This window comes from Ptychodera flava, chromosome 3, assembly GCF_041260155.1.
Source record: "Ptychodera flava strain L36383 chromosome 3, AS_Pfla_20210202, whole genome shotgun sequence".
Lineage (NCBI taxonomy): Eukaryota > Metazoa > Hemichordata > Enteropneusta > Ptychoderidae > Ptychodera > Ptychodera flava.
Genome location: NC_091930.1, coordinates 6,887,928 through 6,913,664, shown reverse-complemented (window position 1 = coordinate 6,913,664; position 25,737 = coordinate 6,887,928). Strand labels below are relative to the sequence as shown.

Sequence of the window (25,737 nt, the reverse complement as noted above, 5' to 3'; positions counted from 1 at the left end):
ATCGACTTTATTAACCTTAAGATTTAGTCATGTAGTGATGCAGAATCTATCCATGATATCAAACCATGTAATCTGCTGTGTTAAATAATAATGCAATTAAGGTGACAATACTGAATGTGAAATAATACAAGTGTACATACATACATATACATACATACATACATACATACATACATACTTGTATTACATACTTTGAACTTGTTCATATATTTTAATTAATTTTTTAATTAATACATAAATTGAGTCATTTTATGTGCCGATTCCTGGCTTGAAAGGCCATGCATTTCTTGCTTACATGGAGAAATACACGTCAACATAAAGAGTACACAATGTTTTATCACAGGTAATAAATGTCAACCGTTGTGTAAACAAGAAGCACACATAGAATGTTGAGTTGCAAATTCTTTTGCATGAAATAGGCGAGAGACCCATAGCATTGGATGACCAGTGGCTCCCTCGTAACTGTCTCGTAACTTTCTTCCTCATGTGCTTCTTTTGTCATGACTACTTGCCCAGACGTGACACCCACATCGATGCGTTGACTTAGCAAAGATATAACTGTTATCGCCCAAGCCTCTCTCATTCTAAATACAATTTATAACATGACTATTACATCCCTTACAGAGCTGTATTTACGACCCTTGTGATATTTTGAGGCTAACCCATAGATAAGTGGGTCTAGCCAGACACCTCACCATTAATTATTTGCCTGCAATATCACCACGGTTCCAGGTGAGTACACATGTTATACGTAACCCGGCCTACAGTTGAGGTCATATGTCGTGTTCTCGTTTCCTCGCCCGAGGTATACCTACGCTATGTATTTCTATGACCTTTCTTCGGTGTCATCTTGACCTAATTCTCACACGGAAATTTCAGCTGCGTGGTATGGTACAGAACAAGATCTGTTTGTACATTATTAGATCATACCAGTTTATTGTTGACGCAAATACTGCGATCTGATGAATGGAGATATGAAAATAATAGGGCTATATTCGCAACATAGCACTTTTGGAACAGGCATGCACCGGCGAGCTCTCAGCTTGTGAAAAATCCCTTTGGCGCTAGAATTTCAATGTAATATTATGATAAGACGGCAATAAATCATCTCAGCAACGGGTATACCACGAGATTTTGACTAGATTTGACATTTTTGTTTAAGTTTGAAAGGCCGTTCTGTCACTGTTCTGTCAACAAGCACACGCTTAATTATGCGTGTCCTTAGACCGGACATACACTGCATTGTGGTTTATTACAGTTGGTAAGTGTTTGTACGATCCGAGTACGGGTACACACCTTTTAGGCGTCAAAAGGATGCACTGCAAAGCATTACGAATTGCCATGCTGACGTTAGCCACAAGTCCCAGATCAAAGAGACCACGTGACTTCGTCAATTAGTTGCATGTGTCCAAACCAAAATAAAGCAACTGGCACTTGTACCTTGAATGACAAAGGCAGGGCAATAATGAGTGTACATGCTTACTGCGTCACAATTGTGCCATACCTGGCGACATTGCATGTGTGTAGAACTAGCCACCAAATTGTGATATTCATATAAGGAGGCAAATGTGAAGTTATAAAATATATGATGAAATATAATGTATGTTCCGATCGTGGTAAAAAGGTAGTGGATATTTCAAAGCCTACAGCCCATTTCAAAGCCTATAGCCCATTTCAAATACAGTGGCTGACAAAACTACTCGAGAAATCCCCGGATAAGAGAAACCCTAAATGAGTTACACTGTACAATTTGACAGTCAACTTTTCAATTAATATCAGTCTCCGTCTTGATATTAAAGTCGACGGCAAACCAACTCCGAAGGTTTGTTAAATATACAGTACAACGTTGGCATAGAGAGAAGTGAGGAGATATCCCTTTCCACGAACAGCCTTTGATAACTCAGATACTAAGACTGAAAGCTACTTAAGATGGTAGCAGAAATGACTTACATCATGATGAACAAAGGGGAGAAAATGGCTATTGCTAAAATACAATACAAATACAGATACATAGGGAATATTGCAGGTGTTGCAAATACTTGCGCAAGGAAATCAAACCTTTTGATTAGCCTTCGCTAACATAACCTTATGAATTAGCAATGAGCTCCTCAATAGCAAACTGCCAGGGACAGTAAATATTAAATGAGGTGTTTTTACGCCCACAAGCTGTCGATCGTAGTCATACTCCACTTACACGCCTTTGAATGTGCACTGAATGTTGCTAGGGTTACTATGTATAAGTGTGCAGTTAGTGAAGATTTGTCCACCGAATTCATATCGAGGCTGGCCGGGGTGCTTTTTTTACACAATAGTACTTTTGTAGTAGCGCAGGGTGTTTTATCATAGTGTTGATAAGAGGTAAAGGAGTAGCGATAAACATATCCATTTTGGTAGGAGAGCCTCAGGGGAAGATTTATGAAAAAATCGTTGTTGTTTTCGAAGATAGAACTCCATACACTGACCATCCTTCTATATATGCCATCACTAATATACAGCTGCAGACCTGGCTGGATACATGGTATCCTAGGTGACAGGAGGTTCAATTATCGGACCGGACAAACAAGTGGCTGGATATGGCCTAGCATGACCTTACGACGGAGTAAAAGATAATGTATACAAGTCACTTATATTACTATGCAGCGTTTGTTTGCCTTGTGCATATTGATCAAACATGGGACCTTGTAAAGTATATTGCCAAGGGAGTACCTACTATTATATTTAGGGGTGCCCGAAAGGTGTGAGGGACTATAGGGAATATAGCTGTTAGACAATTTGCCTGTTCAATAAGTCATATGTTCTGTCTTCTGAACATTCTTAACTAAGTTCAACAACGTACTAATTCAATAAATCTTATATTGGAACGTGTTATTTCAAGTCGTTAGAACTTTCTTGTGTTCATGCACATTGTTCAGATGCGTTTGCCTAAGTTTAACTATGTACTGTGGAATTACTCAACTAAGCTCGACTACCGGTACACTAACAAGTGCTTCTGCCTAATAGAATGTGTAAAGAAAGGTGCCAAAACGAATAGGTATTATTCCTGGCAAAAAGGGGTTCTGCTCGACTAAAAAGGTTGTTGCAGAACGTGTGAGGTGGGCTGCCAATCAGCAAAAGGCATTACAAGACAATAAAATTTGCATTGAGTGAAAATGTCTTTCACATCTTCAGAAATAAATTTGCCAAATTTTTCAATAGGTGGTCACTGGTCACTTTGCCTTCGATAGTGGTATTCTTGCAGTAATTGGAAAGTAACAAACTCTCCTATGACCTTTTTTCAATCCTCCAAAAAGAGATATACCATTGAACAACTACTGTTTCCACAAGCGCACTAATGCTAGTCTCACCCTTCCATTATCACGCGTATTCAGCCCCTCACAACTGTCTGCCATCCCTAAAAATAATGTTACAGCCCGCTGGGTACTTCTGTGTAGGCATACTTGACAAGGTCCCCAAACAGGTCGCGGAAACGGTCACGTGACTGAAGTCGACGGGTTAACGCGGGGACAAAACAAATGACCTACCAAGCTTTAACCTTCACACAACAATTAGTGCAGATGATTAATGTCGTTCAAATAATTTGACCATAATGAATGAAGATTAATAAAAATAAATACATTGACGCGAATAATTAATCGAAGCAAAAGCAGACCGTTTGCGGATATGTTTTGAAATAAAAACACATGCGAAGCTAATCGTAGCCAACAGTATGATGTACCCAGGGGCTCTTGCGACAAATGGCGGTCTGTAAAATTAGACGCCACTGCATTTCCGCATAAAGTTCTCGAATTCAAATTAGTTTGAAATCATATATTGCTTTCGAAAACTCATCTGTATGCGCACTGATTTTATTCTGACCGTATATAGGAATTTCGGCGCAGCAACGTGTCACGGACGTCACGACAGAGTAAGTATCAGCAACATGTACGCATAGTTAACGCCCACAGAGTATTCGATATGGTACAGTATTATAGAGAAAGGACACTCATTATGCAAACTTCAACCGAGTTGCACCTAGGCAATCTCCCGAACATGCAGTATCTTTTTAACTTTTGAGCCGAAATTTGACCAACTTCGAATTCTTAACGGCAGTCTTAATATGTTAACCACGTATTTAGAGTCTCCGTGCGTAACAAAGACGAGGTTTTGAGGTTTATTTTGTGTCTTATTTCGGATGTCGTGTTGAGAGTAGCAATCAGGAAATCCGGTCCTGGGGTCCGACAACACAATGTTCATTAAATCTCAAGTGCGCTTGTTTTGTAAATAGGCGGGTATTTTTCAACTGCTTAATTCAGACAAAATGACCCAAAGAACATGATCTAGATATTAACCGCTGTCAAGAATTCTCTCACTGAACGACATGACATGAACTGTCACATTTTTTGAGGTAGCGAAACCGAAACTGTGGAATACTTATCTGCCTTCAGTGACCCTTTTTTATTATCGGGTTTTATTTGCACGTTGTTTTATCTTTACATTATTCAGTGTAGCCAGGTGAAGTGAGTTTCGACAAGATGTCTCCTGAAGGTGACTGATCATAACAGAATTAACGTACACTAAGACAAAGTAAACAGATTAGTTTACAATCATACCAAATGCGGTAGAAACATGATAGGGGCAAATTATGGACAAAGTTTTCATAAGTAGCCACGACCTAGCAAAATGACCCGGTGTGTTAACACTGTACTCATTGTGAGCATAGTGTAGACAACGATTGTACACTTCTTGTTTGGCTGTCAAAAGTACAAACTTCAGCTTCTAGAAATAATTTGCTCGAAAAATCAAAACTTTCAATAAAACAAATCAAACCGTGATCATTTCTTTCTTCTTACAATCTCAGAGGATTGATATCATGACAATCTTGCAATTTCGTTAATAAAATTTAATACGAATAAAATACGTACTAATATTTATCATCACACATAGTATGTATGAAAATTTCCAATTATTGTCGCATTATACATTTACTGCTACAAATGCAATGTAACATGCAAGTATTAAATAGTAATCTTTCAGTGTGATAATGATGATGTATACTTATTAAGTAAGATGATGAAGTCTTTTTTGTGATCCCTTGTTCTGTGCGAAGTCTGACTGACCTTTAATCCAGGTACGCAAGGCTAGTTGACATCGATATCACTATCATCATCTTCTAGGCAAGAGATCATGTGCCCTGATCAATTGTCGGTTTTGCCAGGATTACATCTTTCATTTTGATTAGACGAGTTCGAATTTCCGTGTTTATTGGTTAATTTGTCAGACTTTATTTGTAGCCAACAAAACACGTTTGTGAAAGTACAGCATAATTTTCTGAAAGCGCTGTTACACGAATGTTTAGGCATGTCAGTATACAAGTCATATGATATCATTTGATTTTAATATCTACTACTCATAGAAACCCTGGTAATGTAATACAATATTGAGCACTGTTGCTTTTATCTTTCAGGTAGAATAGTAGTGATGTTCTTGTGAGCTTGCTGTACTTTAGAGGTATTGTAGTGGAGAGAGTCCTCTGCATATCAGTGAGGACAGTTCAATGGGACAGCGTTGTCATCAATGGTAAAGTAAGGTTTATACTTCAGTGACATTGTAAATCGAATCAGTAAATCGTAACAATTCCTCGCCATGGCAAAGGAGCAAAGTAATACTATCAACCCACTGAACAGCCTGTTCCATGACTTAGCACAGGAATTGAATAAGGGCGATGTGAACGAAATGAAGAACCTACTCCTAGGAGACCAGATATCTCAGAGCGCCTTTGACCAACTCTGCACTGGGGAAAGTGTCTTCTTTCACCTACTGAATCGTGGTTGCATTGACGCAAACAATTTAAAACTGCTCGAGGAAGTGTTTAACAAGATGGGAAAAGCACAATTGCAGAGACAAGTAGTGGAATTTAGGCAAAAGCATAACCGTGACACTGGTAAGCAGTATGTGTCATTGACTTCGTTTGCTTCTTTGAGGAGAGGTAAATTCTTATATGTTATAGCATTGCTCGTTCGGGATACATCATTCTCCATATCACTGAAAATCCATAAATATTCTTATGCGTGGTTAACACCTCATTCAGCGAAACCATGTCTGGAGTAGTGTAGTGCATGAAGAGACTGTACAAATGCTGCTCAAATATGGGTATGAAATGTTGCCTAAATATACTGGATGTACATGCAGTACAGAGAACTATCCAATCCTTAGAAATATTTGATAAGTGGTCTTCCCTTCTACCGCCAAACAAATCAACTCTTATTTAAACGACCCTTCTTCTCTTCATCAAGCACGGATTGGTAATAGTTTCACTGACTCTATAAGAGGCTCAGCAGTTTAAAGTTTATGTTACATTGTTACCTTTGACAGGAAAAGACTAGTTATAAATCTGCCCGACATGTTACTTTGTATAGAAACTTTTCGTATTTGAATTATGTTGCGAAGATGAGCATAGGCCTCTCATTGCATTATATTAGTCTAAGCCCGTATCATTATCGCATCCAGGTACAGTACTCGGAAAATTTAAAGAGGGAGTAAGATCGGCGAAAAAAAGGCTTGCTAGCAAGTCGACATTGCTGAAGAAGGGACGCAACAGTAAGTTTACTCTGCTTCCAATTTTAGTTGGAACTATTTTACGATAGACTAATCGGTACTTGTAATTAATAGGCAGGTAGAGTAAGGATAGATTCCATGCAGACGTTACTTAAAATAAATGGACTTTACAGTTCTAACAAAGATGAGTACATCAACGTATGTTGTCAAGGCAATGACACCTCAGCACGGCTATCGTTATTTTAAAACAATGCAGCCAACAGCACAACTACACGGTAGATGAAATCTTTACCTACATCTCCTATAAAGTTCAACACAAATCTTGTTGGATGAAGTTTAAAGGTATACAGTCACCTGTAATCTAAATATGCCCATATATGGTCAAAAGGGCATTCCTTGGTATGCAAAATGCCCTGTGAGGGCGCTGTTTTAAAAAAGCGGCCACCCGCTTCAATCTGTGATTCGTTAGATTTTCTCGTTCCATGGTAACTGTGGCAAAATTGGAACAGGTGACAGTATACCTTTAAGGCAAAGTCTTCCATGTGAAGACATTAATAAGAAACATGGATTACCCTATTTAGGCATATGACGTGTTTGACACTTCATCATAACATTGATTCGTGTAAGAAGTTTGAAGAGATAGCGTCTAGAACAGATCATGTAACCTATTCGCAAAGCAATAATATTAGAATACCACAGGCTACAATCGGGATAAGATTTCAATTTACAATGTCAATATTTCTATCTATACTATTATATTAGCAGGCTACAAATCTGCAAAACTGGATTTAAAATTACCTTTGGACGCTTTTGTCCCCACCAGTACTAATACAATTACGTTACAAATTGACTTTTTGTCTCAGCATACTTTTCTTTATTCTGCTTAAAGAACTAAAGGCAGAAGTTACCTGTGTAATCGAAGAAACCAGACGAGAAGAGAAGACCATCACAGGGGAAAACAAAGCAAGCCTTAAGCGGCACGACCTGGAAAAACTGAAAGAGAAAAAGGAAAAGAAAGAGATTGAATTGGCCATAAAAGAAATAGAATCTCAAATTACTGAAGTTGAAATAGAAAGCGAAAAAAAGAGTTTGAAATTAGACGCATTAAAATGTATCAGACAATGTATGAATGAACGTTATAAATGTTTCACTGCGGAAAAGAATGACCTAGATTTGTTGAAGCAATTAGCTGAGATTTTGGAGCCATTTAACGCAAGGCTAGAGAACGCTAAAACAGGATCTCTTATCCTTTGGCTGAGTTTTCTTTCTGAGCAGAATCTCAGTTCTTTCTGGCTGGAATACGAAGCTGGAAAAGTGGATGCCTCTCTGACTGCATTTTTTGTGACACCTCAGTTACAAACACTGGCTGAAGAGGCTGGCTGCACTGTGAGCATGGCACTGAAAATAGACGAAGAAGAGTATAAGGCTTTGATAAAGGGCATGCGTGGTAAGTATGGAGTTTTAAAAGAAGTACAGCAGCCATGCTAATGGAACCTCGATAAGTCTCCCTGGTGCGTAGTACTATGATTTGCTCAAACAAACACGAGGTGTGAGTGTTTGTTATATCGCGCTCAAGCCCTATTCATTGGAGCACCATGACAGTAATAGGCTGATATCTCTCTGCAAAGTTGGTACAGAAGAATAAAATATCATAAAAGACGTGCCTGAGCAAACCATAAAATTCAATAAAATATAGATAGTATAACTGCATTTAGTATATTTTATATATTCTTTCTAGAGAAGTTAGCCGCTGTGTAATCAGCAAAGTTAGTAGATGTATACATAAAAAAAATTCAGCCAACATGTGCTTTTGTTGACCCTAAGCTTAAACCCCCGCAAAGGTTCTGGTCCTTTCCTTAGACAAGCTTGGTTAACAAAGCTTGTGTCCAAGCTGTATGGCTTATTTGGTAATAATACACCTTGCCCATCTTTATTTTATCTGCTGTTACACTTACAGTAAAGTTTACAAAATATTGCCCTCAAGAACATAGCTGGAAGTTTCCATGTGATCATTCGTTTACAAAAAGATACTGATTCATTGAAATTTATATTTTAACTTTAGTTATATCTCTTACTAACTCCCAGCCTGTACATGTAGATATAGAATAGCAACCGGAGATTACTTTTAATTAATACTTTTTTTTTAAATGTGCTTTATCTTTGATGGCTTATTGCAGGATGGCCTGAACAAAAATCCCAAAATTAGCTGAAAAATTAACAATTGAACATTTCATCACAATTTGAACTTGTCACATTAAGGTAACGCCATCAGACAAGCAGTTTTTGAGAAACATTTTTTGACCAAAAAAGGCAAAATCGGACGACGGATGCTGCCACACATCAACCTATCATATAAGCTCTGTGTCGCTGACTGCGGAGCTAAAAGCATTAGTAGAATTAGTATTCTGTAAATTGCAAATAGTTATTAAATTTAATGTTTTTTTCGTCACACTCATTGAATGTTTTATTAATAACACCTTCAATATTTTTCTTAAAGAAATGGCCTCTCCTGAAATAACTGAACTGAGAAAGCTTGCTGTCGGTAGTGGAGACGAGGACTTTGAAGGCTTTATACAAGGACTAGATCTTCTCAACGTCAAGTTCTTGGACCTTCGTCGAAAGAACATGGGAGACGCTGGTGCAAAGAACTTGAGTGAACGGATGGGATCATTTCGTGAACTAGCACATCTTGACTTAAGTCATAATAACATAGGAGACAGAGGTGTAGAGAGTTTGAGTGAAGTGACAGGGTCTATGCTTAGACTTTCGCATCTTGATCTTAGTCATAATAAAATAGGATACCGTGGTGCAAAGAGTTTGGGTGAAGGACTTTGGTCAATGGGTGGACTTACCCATCTTAACCTTAGTCATAATAACATAGGAGACAGTGGTACAGAGAGTTTCAGTGAACGGCCGTGGTTCCTTGATGGACTTCGTTATCTTGATCTTAGTCATAATAACATAGGTGACAGAGGTGTAGAGATGTTGGGTGATTTGATGCGGTCAATGAATGAACTTACTCATCTTGACCTTAGTCATAATGAAATAGGAGATGTTGGTGCAGAGAGTTTGTGTGAAGGGCTGTCGTTCCTTGATGGACTTGGTCATCTTGATCTTAGTCATAATTGCATTGCAGACGTAGGTGCTATGAGTTTGAGTGAAGGGATTATGTATATCATAGGACTTCACCATCTTGATCTTAGTCACAATTACATAGGAGACAGAGGTGCGACAAGTTTTAGTGCCAGGGCATGGTTACTGCAGAGACTTACTCATCTTGACCTGAGTCATAATAAAATAGGTGACAGCGGTGCAGAGACTTTGAGTGACGTGGCAACGTTAGTGAGTGGACTTGTTCATCTAGATCTAAGTAATAATAAGCTACAGGACCGTGGTGCAAAGAGTTTAAGTGATAAGATGAATGTGATGCTTAGACTTACTTATCTTGACTTAAGTCATAATAACATAGGAGGAAGCGGTGCAGAGAGATTGTGTGAAGGGATTACGAAAATCCCTGAACTTACTCATCTTAATTTTAGTCACAATAACGCAGGACAATGTGGTGCAGAGATGCTTCGTGAAGTTTTGAAGTCAGAGTACGAACTGCTTCATATTGAGTTAGTTATATAACAAAGAAGCCAGTGTTGCAAAGAGTTAAAGTGAAATGATGAAGTCAATGTAAAAACTCGACCATCGTAATTGTAATAGTAATAACAGAGAAAACAAACGGTACAAGTGAGTTTAGGCGAGGGGACTGTTTGTGTAAATATACTTCGTCATCTTAATCACTGTCATAGTAACGTAGGAGACAGTAGTGCATTGACTTTGAGTAAAATGATAAGGTCAATGAGTACACTTACTCATCTTGATATTTGTCATAGTTACATAGAAGACAGTCATGCAAAAAAGTTAGTGAAGACATGATGAAAATCCATGGACTTTATCATCCTGACATGAGCCATGCATTGATGGCATTTCACCTAATAGCACCTTCGAAACAGAATAGTCAGATGCATAAAAAAGACATTAACGTTTAAATGTAACCATGTTCCCTTGAAGAGCATCATCCTGAAACACGCCAGTCCCAAAAAACACATGGTATTTTTCAATCTTTTTAACCATCTTCTCCAAAGACTACCTAGTCTGGCTAACGCCCTGCTACAGAAAAACAACTTAAGCTTTGCCATGAGAAATCATCGAGGGAAAACTGAACATCGTTGAGACGATTTTTATGCGATAATTGACGCTACTAAATAAGTTTTTAGTTATGGACAAAATTAGGATTTAATTCCACGTAGCCGAGTTCATTTACACTGTTTATCGAGAAAAATAAATAGTCAATATGGATCTCTACATAGTTGTCTTAAATGTAGCTCAGCATGATTTTAGAGCTTTTACGTGGTCAGTGTGACATGATGTTGGCGTAATCATGCATTGTGTATATTAAGCTTGTAATATAATTTATGCCTAATCGCAGTCATATAATTATCCCAACAACTTTATTGTTCGTTCAGATGCTTATAAGATATTTCCTTATATTGCATACTAAATGGTGTGAAACGGAAAAGTGAGCTAGATGATACCTTACTGAGGTTTAACATTAAGATATTATCTTAGGTGTACTTTTTGTACTTTTAAAATGTGTCGTGAGTCAATATACCTTTATTTTTCTTGTAAAACATCATTTGTAGAGTACCCCATAGAGAAGTAAAGTGTAGCATAACCTATTCGTTATTGACAGCCAGTTCCTTAGTTACTCCGAGGACAAGTACCATTACATGGAGATATCAACAAACTGTTGTCGCTAAATATTACATTGACATTGAAAGAAGAGCCATATTTTCAAACATTTTGTTTCAAATCTGAAACATTTCTAGCAGCAGTGACTTGTAAACCAAGGAAGATTTAACCCTGACACCACTATGGTTTAGCCTGAAGGAATTGTTATCGGTTGTGATTGTAGACCTCTTTACAGGAAATTTGGGTGAACAGGTAAACTATATCGGCAACGTCAGTAAGTAAGCTAAGAGTTGTAGTGATTGAGTGTCACTAAGATGATATGGAGATGTTGGTCAATTAATGTGCCTTATCTTTTTGACCGAGGATGTACATTCTGTATACTTAAGTATTTTACGCACGAGAGTTGATAAGATGTAAGAAAACATCTAAATCAATTTTTACATCTGTATTTCTGAGATTCTGTCTCTTTTTCATGTCTCTTGCTTGAGCGCTGGCGATATGTAGATATGAACAATTCAAAGCTTTCTGATGGTGGTAAAGATATAATTTTAACTTTGTAAATATTGTAATTTAGATCAGTTGATTGTATTCAGTACACAACTTTATTTGTAATCAAGTGATCAAATATTTGAAAGTCTTAGAACTCTTTGGGATAGCTTCTTGAATATGTAACATTTTAAACATTTTGACATTGCCCTTGAGGTTTCTCGTAATCTAAAGTTAATAACTGGAAACAGACAACAGCAGACAATGCCGTTCTTCATCAGGTAAAAAAAGCCTAATTACATGACGTAATTTTTCTACTTGAAGGAAAATATCAACAATTTGTTGTATTTTTTAAACACAGGTATTATTTCTGTAGTACATGTCAGTGACGTCATCCTTTTAACTGTAAGTGGATATCATACTTGCTATATACCACATCTCCTGTAACTCTATTCACTACTTGTCCTGTATTGTCCTAATAGTAAACTAGACTCCAAAGACAATACAGCTAAGTACTTTACCATGTTTCATGTACTAATCTACAGTGTTTTTTGTATCTCAATTATTATTCATATCTGTACTTTTTGTCAAGATCATTTAGGACTAACATATTTGCATTTTCTTATGTTTTCTCAAAAGAGAAAAATATATAGGTGGGAGTATATATTGTATATTTCATAGTATTTTTATAGGTTCAGATCATAAGATAAATGTAATTTAGAATTGTATTTTTGTGCAATTATGCGAGATTAATAACAGTAATTTAGAGAAGCAAAACATAAAAATAAATCCTTCAGGCCTGCATGTTACTTTCTCGAGTTTAAATAGAAATGCTGTTGTTTTTTTAACGATTTTCTTTCATGTAATTTTTTAACTGATGAAAATACTTCAGAATTGTTATTAGCTTATTGTTTTGCAAATAAAATTATATGTAATAATTGAGTAATCAATGAGATCTGTATTCATTTCGCTCTCATACAGACACATACATGGGTGTAGGAGGTATTTTAAAATAAATGCAAACCTATCGCACACAATGGCTTGAAAATTGTGTTCATCAAAATACTGCTGGCATTGTGTATACGGCAACGCGGTAAGAGGGTAAATTGAAATATCGAAGTAATTAGTCTTTGTATGAAGATACATTGCAAGAATGTGTTTACTGAGTAAGTAATATAATTGTAAACAATAGTTTGAATATTTTGTTTATAGAGTATTGCTGGCATTGTGTGTCTTGCAACTATAATATTTGACCATTGCTATTAAATCAGATTGTCCCAGCAGCGTGCTGAAAGCCCGCATATAGTTTCCGGTTTATTCATCCTTTAAATGAATATTATTCAGCAAATGACATCTGGTGACATTAAACAGAATTATAATGGCCAAATCTTTCATTAACGTTCCCCGTATTTACTGATAAGCGCAACAAATTTCATTACAGCATCGTATAAAATGATATTTAAATTTCATGTGGTTTCCATAACAAACAGATTTTTAACGTGTCATTCTACGGTGCATTTGTGTTATTAAAAAAGTAATATAAAATTAAATAATATCTTGAGCATACCAATTCATAAACGCATAAATAAAAGCACAAATACCAATAGGTAAACAACAAATATATATATATATATATATATATATATATATATATATATATATATATATATATATATATATATATATATATATATATATATATATATATATATATATATATATATATATATATATATATATATTACAAATACGCGATTAATGTACAGTGCAAAAAATTTCACTCAGTAGTGTGTGTCTCATTACGTACAGCACACATCAGTGTAATGGACATTTCACTTTGTTTTTAAATATATAAGTAAATACCACTCTTATTAATTCATGCAGTTAGTTTAATAAGGATAATTGTGCTGTGCCATTTTCTTTGTGATATCATATATTGTAGGTGGCCGTGACAGAGTGAGGAGAAAATAATACTTTTGAGGAAAACATATTTAGTGTTTGAGATAGATCGCATAGAAAAACACTATAAATCTCTTCCTTGCTTTGTTTTTATGTGGTTTATTGCTCTGTGATATAGTCAAGCCTTTGATCAACTCCATATTTAGAAGAAGTAGGAAGCTGATTAGGACTAAAGAAATATCATCGGCTGCCAAAGTAAAATTTCTTTAAATATGTTTGTAAGTTCTACCTGGATGAAACCGCTCCTTGATTGTATTATTCATTTCAAAAGTAGACTCATTGTATCGGGTCTTTCTTGTTAGCGTTTCAATAGTATGAAAATGTGCAATAATTCCTTATTTCAAAGCGCACAAAAGGGGAATTGGCTACAAGTAGCCTACTATTTGTAGCCCTCTACGGCGGACGATTAAATAAACTTGATCATGTTTAGGTAGCGTTCTAACAATTTCAATGTTTAATTCATTACATTTGAGGGGCTTTACAGTACTCTGATTAACAAATTAATCTAAAGTGAATGAATATTTGAGAGGCTTTATAAAGCGATTTTAAGCAAAATGCGCAGTATTGGGTACAGCGCCTCATTAAAGAAAACAGTAAATACTGAACTAAACACTTGCGAAGCAAAGCTAACCAAACACTTTAGAAGTACATTTTACCCAGTGGCACTTGCAACAAAATGGCGGTCGGTCATAGTTGCTGTTTTCAAGTGTGATATTTCCGCATGAAGTTCTTAAACTCACAGTTCGTTTAAAATCATATAGTGCAATCAAAATCGATGCAGCAATAATGCGTCCAGGACAGACATATGAAAGTAAGTACTACTAACATACTATTATTAGGTGTACACAATGAGTTAACGCCTATTTATACCGATAACTGAGGATGGACGTTGATGACGCAAACGAACTCATAGCTGTTGCATTTATACTACATTTATCCTAAGTCTGACCTAATATTAATGCTTTACGGAAGTTCAAACATATCATCCATGTATATTGTGTCCTAATTTCAAAACGTAAGTCGGGTACTTGTGTCATTTGTTGTGGTCATCGGGAAGCTTGGTCACAGTACGCCGTCGATTTGTTTGAATATCTAGGTCAATACAGCTAAAACATGCGTCTATGCGCATTCCCTATTGTGATCCGTGTATTTTTTCTAAAGTGGACCCCAAGCCAGCATTTGCAATTAAGCACAAACATCTTGAGTAAGACTGAGCTTCACCTTAAACCCTTGGTCACTTAACTGCTCATTAAGCCCACGTGAGACTGTCAGGAATTGTGTTTGTACAAATGCAAAACCAGCTCTATCAAGAGTTTTAAGTAACAGTGTACGATGTACACCCTGTGTATAATATTGATATAGTATACCACTATGCATGACACCAGTACATATACGACTCTTGCTCGGACAACTTATTAGGCCTATCCACACAAGAACTGAACGAAAGAGACCTATGTTCCTCTAGCTACAACGGTTGCCATGGTAACATGTTCACAAAACGAATGGATCTTTTGATATCAGCGCCCCAAATTACCGTATCCGGTGATTTTCATGAAAATTTGACCTACTTTTACTCTCATAATTTTTTATGTATAATAGATTTACTAAATTATTATTACTTTCAGAGCAATGATGAGTATACAACGAGACCTGCGTACTGAGCTTTCATAGTTTCACTTTGTTTACGATGTGCTTCTTTGCGTACAGTCTACCAAACCATTGGACAAGGTAAGCAGATCATTTCTCTGTTTGTTCACAAAGTTTCATAACGAAAGTTTTTAGACATGAGATGCTGACCGACAAAGTTAGCGTAATTGTATTTTGTTCAAAAAGCTGGTAATGTGAAGATATCCATGTATTATTATCTGCATATTAATGACTTCATGTATGAGTTAACATGAAATAGCCTCTGCTAATATATATTTATGAATGTATTGCAATATAATTGATCGTTGCTCTTATCTTTCCAGGTAAAACGTCGTTGTTGGTTTTGAGAACAAACATCATTTCAAGAGGCACTACGCTTGACATATTCTGCATAGCAGGGACGTTGTATCCGCATAGCTTTGGTATTTTCGAGCCTTGCCACGATAAGGCTTACATTCGGTGATATTGTAAATAGTATCAGTGAATTCGATTAATTCTTCGTCATGGCAAGGCCTACAAGGGAATGTAACATTAGCTCGCTGAACGTCTTGTTCAAGGAATTAGAACGAGCAATGGATTCGAATGATGTGCGGGAAGTGAAGAACCTACTTAGAGGCGAGCAGGTTTCTGAGGAAGATATGGAGAAGATAAGCAAGGCAACGGATGTCTTCTATCACCTACTGAAACATGGGTACATTGGAGAATGTAATTTAGTTCTCCTTAAAAACCTGTTCCAACAGATAGGCAGAGAACCATTACAAGGCAAAGTAGCGGAATTCCAGAGAACTCACAATAGTAAGTAGTACCTGTTATTAAATGCAGACTGTGTGTGTGTGAAATTTGTCTTTTTGATGTTTTCCACAGAGGCACATCTTCATATGACTTGAAATCAAACTACAAGAACACGATAGTATGTACTTTTGATTCACGCCTCATGCTTGGATACTATTTCCCGAGTTGTGTGTGACATGTTGAGCTTCTCTTTCGAAACAGGAATAAATATTTTAGGGAGTATAAAACAACAGTGTCTTTTCGTCAATTATAAATTTTAAACAATGACATATCCATTAGATATTAATGTCACTACAGTAATAAGACCGGGCGTAAAATGTGTCCTTGCAAATTCAGGGGGTCATCTAAACTGTATACCCTCGTTATTTTCACAATGGGAGGACAACCATCTACAAGTTAACCATGAAAAAAGACTTCCCGGGTGATATCAAAAGCCATTTATAGACAGTCTAGCAAACAGAATCGACGCTCAACAAGTATTACACAGCCCTGCTTCCTTTCATCAGCACTCATCGCGCCAAGCCTTAACTCTAGTTGCACAGTTATGATTGACGGGAAAAGACCTCGTTCATATCTTCCTGATACCCTTGTCTTGTTTGCATAATGTTCCCATTTATTTTCCCGCGGGCATGGCGAGCATATATTTGCTGACAGTTACAATTTATTAGCCCCTGATTTTTGCAGGTGCATTTAACCCCTTACCATTTTTGCATTCAGGTAGCATCAGCAGAAGATCAACAAAGATAATGTGGCCTGTGGAGAGAGTCAAGTCGAAATTGCACATGCACAGGAAAAGCCCATACAGTAAGTAAACGGATGCTTTTTTATATTTTACTGATTCACAATTTTAGTTTGAAGTATACTCGTTTTGAGTTTCGTTTGTACTTCATCGTCATATCACCGCAATAAAAATGACCCGGGAATAGAATGTTTTACATTTTATGAAAGCGGTATCCAATAGGGAGCTACAGTGGTGTGTACATGGATATTTGTATTTGGCAATGGCTACGTCGAACAAAATTTGTTTATGCATTTACAGGAAACCCTTTCCATGTAAAGGCAGTTATGAGAGTTGTGGTTTTGCAAAGACATGACAAGCGGGGCACTTATGCCATTATACTGGTTCGAGTGTTGAGAATTTGAAAATTGTCTGTCTCAAATTTTGCAAAATGCTTGCACAGTAATATTTCAATGCAACCAAGGTTAAAAATTTATGATATTGAGGGGTTATGATCAGCATAGGATTTTATAATATAATGTCAATAATTTGAATTATATTACAAGTATTGGCATAATTCTAACGACTAATTTTCAAATATAATAGCTTCGGTTTTGATAATTTCCTTTAATTTCCACCTATACTATACAGTCACCAAGCAAAATTTACAGCTTTTCTGTAAAGTAAATGCCGTCTTTCTTCTTACTTTTGTTGAAGGATTGAAAGCAAAAGCTAATTTTGTGATTGAGGAGACAAGAAAGAAAAAAAGAAATCGTACAGAAAACGAAGACACAGACCAACGGACACGTGATTTGGAGAAACTGAGGATTGAAGTCAAAAAACAGAGACTGGAAGTGGAGGCACAAGAACTTGAATTTAGAAAGCAAGAAATAGAATTAAAGAAACTCCAGAGGAAAACACAGATAACTCAAGTAGAAATAGAAAGTGAAAAACAGTACATGAAACTAGATGCAGTAAAATGTCTCAGACAATACATCAATGACGTTTGTAAACGTATCACTGAAGAAAAAGACCCTGCTTTGATTCAGCAATTGACGGAGAGCTTTGAACAATGTAAGGCAACCTTAGAGAAAATTGGTTCAGGGTCTCTTATCTTTTGGCTTAGCTTTCTTTCGGAGCACGATGTTCAATCTTTCTGGCAGGTATACAAAGATGGAAAAGTTGACGACACTCTGACTGCACTTTTTGTTACATCTGAGTTACGTGCTCTGGCTGAGGCGGCGTGCTGCACTGTGAGAGTGACACTGGAGATAGATGAAGGAGAGTATATGGAATTGAAAGAAAAAGTGCATGGTAAGTATTGGGTAGCATATGACGGACAGCTATTTCGATATTTAATTAATTAGTACCATACGTATCATGATGCAGAGCTAAGAAGCGCGTTTGAGTACTTGCTGTATGCCCTCAGCCTTTTTGTTACATCACTATAATTGTAAGACCTGACTTCACTTTTCTTTTGACAGTTCAAGGTGTACATTTTTTGTAATTACATTTGTGTATATTTGCCATCGGGTGCATAACTTGAACTTTTCACTTGATTTTCTATTTATAAATGATAATGGAACATTCTCTGCATAACATAATGAACAACGGCTCATAAAAACTTTAAACAGTTCCATGGCCATTTCTCCTAGTAGCACCAGGCATATAAATATAGTTTAGCATAACAAGTGAAAAGAGGGCCCTTTCCCGCTGGTAGGCAAATATTGTACTTTCCATTTATTACACTTATTTAACTTTTTATATTTGTTGAATTATAATGCACCTTTCTCAATTTCTTTCACAACTGAAATCAATTTAAAATGTGCTTATTGTAAACTACATTCAGTTATTTTATTCTGCCAAACTATTTAATGCTTAACATTTTTTCTCTTAAAGAAATGGCGTCTCTTGAAACTTGGTGGAGGAAAAGGTACTACGACAAGTGGGAGATCTATGTAAAAAACCATGTACAGGACGCTGAGAGAGTCAATCATTTGATAGAACTCTCAACATCAGATCCAGTCATGCATATGCTGAGACAAGAAGATTTTTTCTTCCCTTCCATTATATCCTTTTATTTCAAGAATTCATATACTTTACCTGAGACAGTAACAAAGGCTACTGAGTATGCTGTAATGCACAATGCAGAGATGTATTGTGAAGAAAATAATGTGGAGGTTGACAACCTCAGAGAAATTTTGAGAGCTAGGCTTTATGAAATAGGAGAGTGCCTGAATGAGAATATTACTATCGAAAATGTTGGTAAATTGTATCCATCTTGGCTAGATCAGAAGAAAATTCCCAATGTAGAAAGACATCTATTTGGTTTGTTGACAAAATCTGGAAATTGTTACTGTTTTCAAAGCAAGTATGTGTACAGTTATATCATAGCTTTGTATTTGAGCGGGATTATAGCATTGTCACCCAATAATATTCCTCTGTTAATCAGGGAAGAGAGAACAAAGATTTGGGAGGTCAACCTCCCGTATTGTTTCCCTTATATAACTGGGATTTTGGGTGACAAAGCATCCTATTTCTTGAAAGAAGTTGCTTTATTCAGCTCTGTGCGAAGTTCCGTTGACATTGACAGTGTAGGCTTGATTGGCAATTGTGTGTTTGAATCAGAGTGTCCTGCTTCCTATGCCAAAGACATTGAGGAAGTGCTAGGCTATGAAAACACTTTAGACCTGTCATCTTGCACATGGATCTCTAACCAAAGTATCCATGCTCTCTCTGTTGTCCTACAAAACACAAAATTGATTAAAGATATACAATTGTATGCAGAAAGTGAAGAATCGTCCCTCTCTAGTGAATTTAAAAAGTGTCTTGAAAACATTATGGAAGATCCTTTGACCGATGACAGTTGTGAAATCAGAATACACACTTCGTTTGACTTAAGTGTTGCCGCCAAATTGTTAAGAATTCTACCACTCTTGTGTAAAAAATCTCAATCTAGATTTGGCGATGGTACGACTCAACAGCCAAACCTTACATCGTTGGCCATTGAGGGAGATGTTAACTTGACTGAGATTGACAAAGGCACGATCGAGACGTTCATAGAGGCATTGTCCCATATGAATGACTTAGAAAAACTCAGAATAACAGGATTGGGAGAAAGGTTTTGTGAGCAGTTTCTACACTGTTTGTTTGAGGAGGCTGTCAGTCTAAATATCAACACATTGTGTTTGGTTGGAAATGAGTTGACGTGGAAGCATTGCAGTTTATTATCAGAGATATTGCCTTCGATGCCTCATCTCAGAGTTTTAGACCTAGACAGAAACGGTATTGGCAGTTTAGGGTGTTCTGTGTTGCTGCCTATAAAAGATGAGATACATGTTCGTGTAGCAGGTAATCAAATTGCTCAAGGTTTACCAGAAATTCTCCCATTATGCACAGGTAGAGCAGAGAGGCAACATTTTGGGTTTCAGGAAATTGAATCACTTAAAGATGTAGCAAGTTTAATTAGAAGTTTGGAGAATGTGAGTCACATCAATTGCACAAAGATATCGGGCAGTAAATTAGAGACTATGTGTCAAAACGTGTCACTACTTACAGACCTCAAGGCCATTGATCTAAGTGGTACGGTTTTAGACGAAAATGCTGTAATGTTGTTGTGTGACAGCATGAAGTATTTAAAAAAGCTTGAAAAGGTAGATCTGAGCCATTGTTCCATAAGTAGATGTGAAATGAAAGCCTTACTTGAGAGCATCTCTCCAGAAGTGACTGATTTGAATCTCAGTCATGCCAATATATTGAATGATTCGTCCTCTTTTTCCAATATGAGCAAACCAACGCCTGTGTTATCGGATGCAACCACTTGGCCCTTTTTACCTGAAACTTTGAAGCGTTTCAGGAATATGAGACACTTGGACATAAGTGGCAATAAAATCGATCACCAAGGTGTTGCTGCTCTTGGTAACTGTCTACTCTTGCTGGAGAAACTTGAGGACGTAAATCTAAGCAACACCAACATTGGCATGACGGAAGTTAAGGTTCTTCATAAGATTCAGAAGCAACATATCAGTCGCCCTTTCATTAATGTTGCCCATAATTTACCTTATCTATCATCCATCTTTCCATACATAAGAAACCAATTACATCGGTCATGCAGCGAGACTATTGATTTTGATTCTGACGAATTGTTTGTCCACTCTTTGACCGGTGTCATGGAAATAGCTGAAGTTACTGTCAGAAACGAACGTTGGACTGACAAGGACTTTAAAGGTTTTATAGAAGGGCTAAATTACCTCAACCTCAAGTTCTTGGATCTTTGTCGAAATAACATGGGAGACGTTTGTGCAAAGAGCTTGAGTGAACGGATGAGGTCATTTAGTGAACTAACATTTCTTGACTTAAGTCATAATAACATAGGAGACAAAGGTGTAGAGAGTTTGAGTAAAGTGACAGGGTCTATGCTTAGACTTTCGCATCTTGATCTTAGTCATAATAAAATCGGATATCGTGGTGCAAAGAGTTTGGCTGAAGGGATGGGGTCAATGGGTGGACTTACCCATCTTGATCTTAGTCATAATAACATAGAGGACACAGGTACAGAAAGTTTAAGTGAAAGGTTGTGGTTAATTCATGGACTTCGCTATCTTGATCTTAGTCATAATAACATAGGTGACAAAGGTGCAGAGGTATTGGGCGAAGTGATGAGTTTAATGCATGAACTTACTCATCTTGACCTTAGTCATAATAAGATAGGAGACAGTGGTATAGAGAGTTTGAGTGAAGGGCTGTCGTTCCTTGATGAACTCGGTTGTCTTGACCTTAGTCATAACAACATTGAAGACAGAGGTGCTATGAGTTTGGGTGAAGGGATTAGGTATATGATAGGACTTCACCACCTTGATCTCAGTCATAATAAGATAGGAGACAGAGGTGCAACAAGTTTGAGTGACAGGGCGTGGTTACTGCAGAGACTTACCCATCTTGACCTAAGTTATAATAAAATAGGTGACAGCGGTGCAGAGACTTTGAGTGACGTGGAAACGTTGGTGAGTAGACTTGTTCATCTAGATCTTAGTCATAATAATCTACGTGACAGAGGTGCAAAGTGTTTAAGCGAAAAGATGGCGTTAATGCTTAGACTTACTTATCTCGACTTGAGTCATAACAACATAGGATGGAGCGGTGCAGAAAGATTGTGTGAAGGGATGATGAAAATTCCTGAACTTACTCATCTTAATTTTAGTAATAATAATTTAAAATCAGGACAACGTGGTGCGGAGATATTAGCAGAAGTTTTGAAGCAAGAGTATGAACTATCTCACATTGATTTAGTTACATAAAAAGGAGAGAGTGGTGCAAAGAGTTTTAGTTCAATAATGAGGTCAATGTATGGACTCACTCATCTCAGTTTTATTAGTAATGTAGGAAACAATGGTGCAATGTGTTTGGTAAAGGGGCTAGTTGTGTAAATATACATCGCCATCTCAATCCCTACCCTAATAACGTAGAAGATATAGTGGTGCACTGACTTTCAGTGAACTGAAAAAGGTCAACGAATACACTTACTCATCTCGATATTGATAATAATAGCACAGGAGGCAGTGGTGCAAAAAGTTTTTGTGAAGGAACAATGGTATAATCCATAAATTTTCTCATCCCGATATGAGATCAGTGTAATTGTATGCAGAAAAAAACCTTTTATATAAAATATTTTTAAGTGTATCTAAGTAATTATGTCGTGGTCCCATGAAGGGCATCATCCGGAAACACGCCAGTCCCAAGTCCCTAAAACATATTGTATTTTTCAATGTTTTTAACCATCTTGTCATATGATCAACTAGTCTTGCTAATGCCCTGCTAGAGAAAAAAAAGATCTCAAGCTTTGCCATGAGAAATTATCGAATGCAGAGAGAGATAGAAAATGCTGAATCAATCTTTCATGTTATGTTATGAGTTGTTGACAACATTGAGCTTGAATGCCACCTAATTTCTCAATACTGTATCAAATGGCTATATCGAGATTAATCAATCGTCGATATAAATCTCTACATAGTTGTCTTATAAGTACATGTTGAAAGTGTCGTGATGTTGGTATGATCATGCATTGTGTAAATAAAGCTTGTGATATAATTTAAGCTGAATCGCTGTCAAATCATTTTACCAACAGCTCTAGTTTTCGTTAAGATGCTTATAGGATATTTCTGTACATTTCATACGTGATGAGAAACTGACATGTCTTTAGCTAGATGACACCCTACTGAGGTTAAATATGAAGATATTATTGGTGTAATTTAGAACTTGTAGAATGTGAGTCAGGTGCTAATAAACCTTTAGTCTCCTTGTAAAACATAATTGTGGAGTATCCCATAGAGTAGTACATACCCTTTTCCTTACTTACTCCGAGGAAATGTACGATATTAATAAACTCATTTCACTAAATATCACTTAAACATTAACGAAATAGCCATATCTTCAAAGATATTTATCAACCGGAAACATTTCTAATTAGCAATGTGTTGCAAAGCAAGGAAGATGTCACACTGTAAAGCGGAACCATGGTTTCGCATAAAACCTTTGTTATCAGTAGCGATTGTGAACCTGTTTACAGGGAACTGAGGTGAACAGGTAAAGTGCATCGACAATAACAGTACTGAGGCGAGTGATCTTCAGTAAAATCAGTAAGAGATATGTCATATAGTGATTCAATGTCATAACGATGACATGGAGATATTGTTTAATTGAAGTTCCTGATCTTTTTGTCCATGATGTATATTTTGTATATTTAAGCCTTTTACTACTAGTTTTTTAAGATGTAAGAAGGGATCTGTATTGATTCTATATTTGTTTCTGTCTGAGATCCAATCTCTCTTTTTATGTCTCTTGCCTAGGCCATTTGTAGAATACTGTACATCGAATAAACATATGTTCTTATAAAAGCGTGTCATTAGGGTAGTTAGAAGATAACCGTTTCTCAAAACGTTTTGGTTCAGAAAATATAATTTCTTCCTAAGTAGAAATAGCTGAAAATGCTGTACTTCACCAGCTAAACAAAGCCAATTATGTGGCACAAGTGTGCTGCTTGGAGGAATATATCGATAATTTGTAGTTTTTATGAAACACTGGTATTATTTTTACTATAGTACAAAGTACTCACTGACCTCGGTCACTCAAAAGATTAGCGACAGAATTCCTAGTACAAATTTAAAGTACATCACTGACTTCAATCTATGAAATTATATTGAAAGTGGATATTGTACTTGATATTTCATGTAATTCTATTCACTACGTGTTTCATCTTGTCAGATATTTTAGAGCTTGTGATTCCTAACTTGATTTTTGCAATGACACACAGCTCATTGGCATCAAAACTAGTGAGACAGGGACACACGCCAAGAAGACGAGTGAGGACTTTCAAAAAGTTCTATAGTAGATATGACGACATTGTGGCCAAATACGATACATTGGTCACTCAAATGATCAGTGACAGCATTCCTGGCTTTGACTTATTACAGTGATTTATATATTGTATCACTTAAAAGCGATATTTCGACATTTTTGGGACCAATCCTGACGGGTGTGTCATGCTAGCAGGGTACGCTTATCCATTCCTGACACCTGGTACCACCACTAACTATCAGTGGTTCAGGATGGTCCTACTTAAATTTGTAATTCACAAATACCCCATGGACCTAGTAATGTATTACCTTGAATGGAAATGATTATTGGATCAGTTTATATTGTCTTGTATTGTCCTAAAAGCAAACTAGACTTCAAATACAATACCGCTAAATACTTTATCCTGTTTCATGTACTAGTCTAGACTACTGCTTTTTTATCTCAATTCTTTTAAGCTATATAATAACTAACGAGAAAACTAACTAACGAGAAAAATATAATAGCAGAAGTATATGTTTGTAGTATTTCTAGGTCAAGTCCATCAGCTGAATCTAATTTAAGAGTTTTATTTTTGTGCATTCCTTTCATACATTATTGTATTGCATATGTTCTGATTCGATATTCAAGAATGGTGATAGTGATTTAGAGGAGCAAACAATAAAGATATAACCTTTAGGCCTGCCTGCTACTTTTCTAAACTTAAAAAAAAAATTAGTATTTTACCAATTTCTGTCATGTTATTTTATTTTTTATTGATGAAAATGCTTCAGAAGTGTGAACTACTACTTTTTTGCAAATAAAAATACGTCTTAATTGACTTTCCAATGAGATCTGCATTCATTCCACTCACATAGAGCATCGGTGTAGGAGGTATTTTAAAATAATTGCAATCCTAATATCTTGTAGACAATGGCTTGTAAATTCTGTCAATCAAAACACTGCTGGCGTTGTTTATGTGGCAACGGTGTGAGAGGGTCAAAGAAAATATTGAAGTATTTAGTTTTTGTACGGCGATACATTCCAAGAGTGTGTTTACTTTGTGACTAATATAATTGTAAATAATAGTTTGAATATTTTGTTTATCGAGTATTGCTGGCAGTGTGTGTCTTGCGACTGTAATATTTGACAATTCCTATTTAATCAGATTGTCTTAGCAGCCTGCTGAAAGCCCACATTTGGTTTTAGGTTTATGCATCTTTTATATGAATGTTATTCAGTAAATGAAATGTGACGACATTTATCAAATTTATAGTGGACTAGTCTTTCGTTAACATTCCCTATATTCGCTGATAACCGTCAAATAATATTCAATGTTCATGTGGTTTCCATAACAAACAGATTTCAGAGTGTTATTGTCTATCCGTAGGGTGTATTTGCGTTATTAAAAAGTCGGTTAAAAAACTAGGTCAATTATAAAGCAACTGAAATGTTTTGATGATAATGTCATCGTGACTCTGTCAAAATACGTTTTGATTGCTTCAACATAATATCAACAATGTACCCTTTCC

At 36.4% G+C, this 25,737-nt stretch overlaps 2 protein-coding genes across 3 annotated transcripts; both read left to right on the top strand.

The window, feature by feature from the left end:
• The first annotated feature begins 2,074 nt into the window (after positions 1–2,074).
• Positions 2,075–12,710, top strand: LOC139129468 (protein NLRC3-like). 2 transcript variants are annotated; one of them, XM_070695100.1, is made up of 5 exons: positions 2,075–3,904; positions 5,444–5,920; positions 6,487–6,576; positions 7,424–7,981; positions 9,032–12,710. In XM_070695100.1, exons 2-5 carry the CDS (start codon positions 5,623–5,625, stop codon positions 10,162–10,164), a joined length of 2,079 nt encoding a protein of 692 aa, XP_070551201.1. In that variant the 5' UTR covers positions 2,075–3,904; positions 5,444–5,622; the 3' UTR covers positions 10,165–12,710. The 2 variants fall into 2 exon arrangements, with proteins under 2 accessions (XP_070551201.1, XP_070551203.1); XM_070695102.1 differs by having other exon boundaries at positions 2,075–5,920.
• A 1,673-nt stretch (positions 12,711–14,383) lies between these two features.
• Positions 14,384–25,040, top strand: LOC139129467 (uncharacterized). Its single transcript, XM_070695099.1, has 6 exons — positions 14,384–14,530; positions 15,345–15,447; positions 15,690–16,161; positions 16,876–16,962; positions 17,594–18,190; positions 18,776–25,040. Exons 3-6 carry the CDS (start codon positions 15,870–15,872, stop codon positions 22,171–22,173), a joined length of 4,374 nt encoding a protein of 1,457 aa, XP_070551200.1. The 5' UTR covers positions 14,384–14,530; positions 15,345–15,447; positions 15,690–15,869; the 3' UTR covers positions 22,174–25,040.
• Positions 25,041–25,737: the final 697 nt, after the last annotated feature.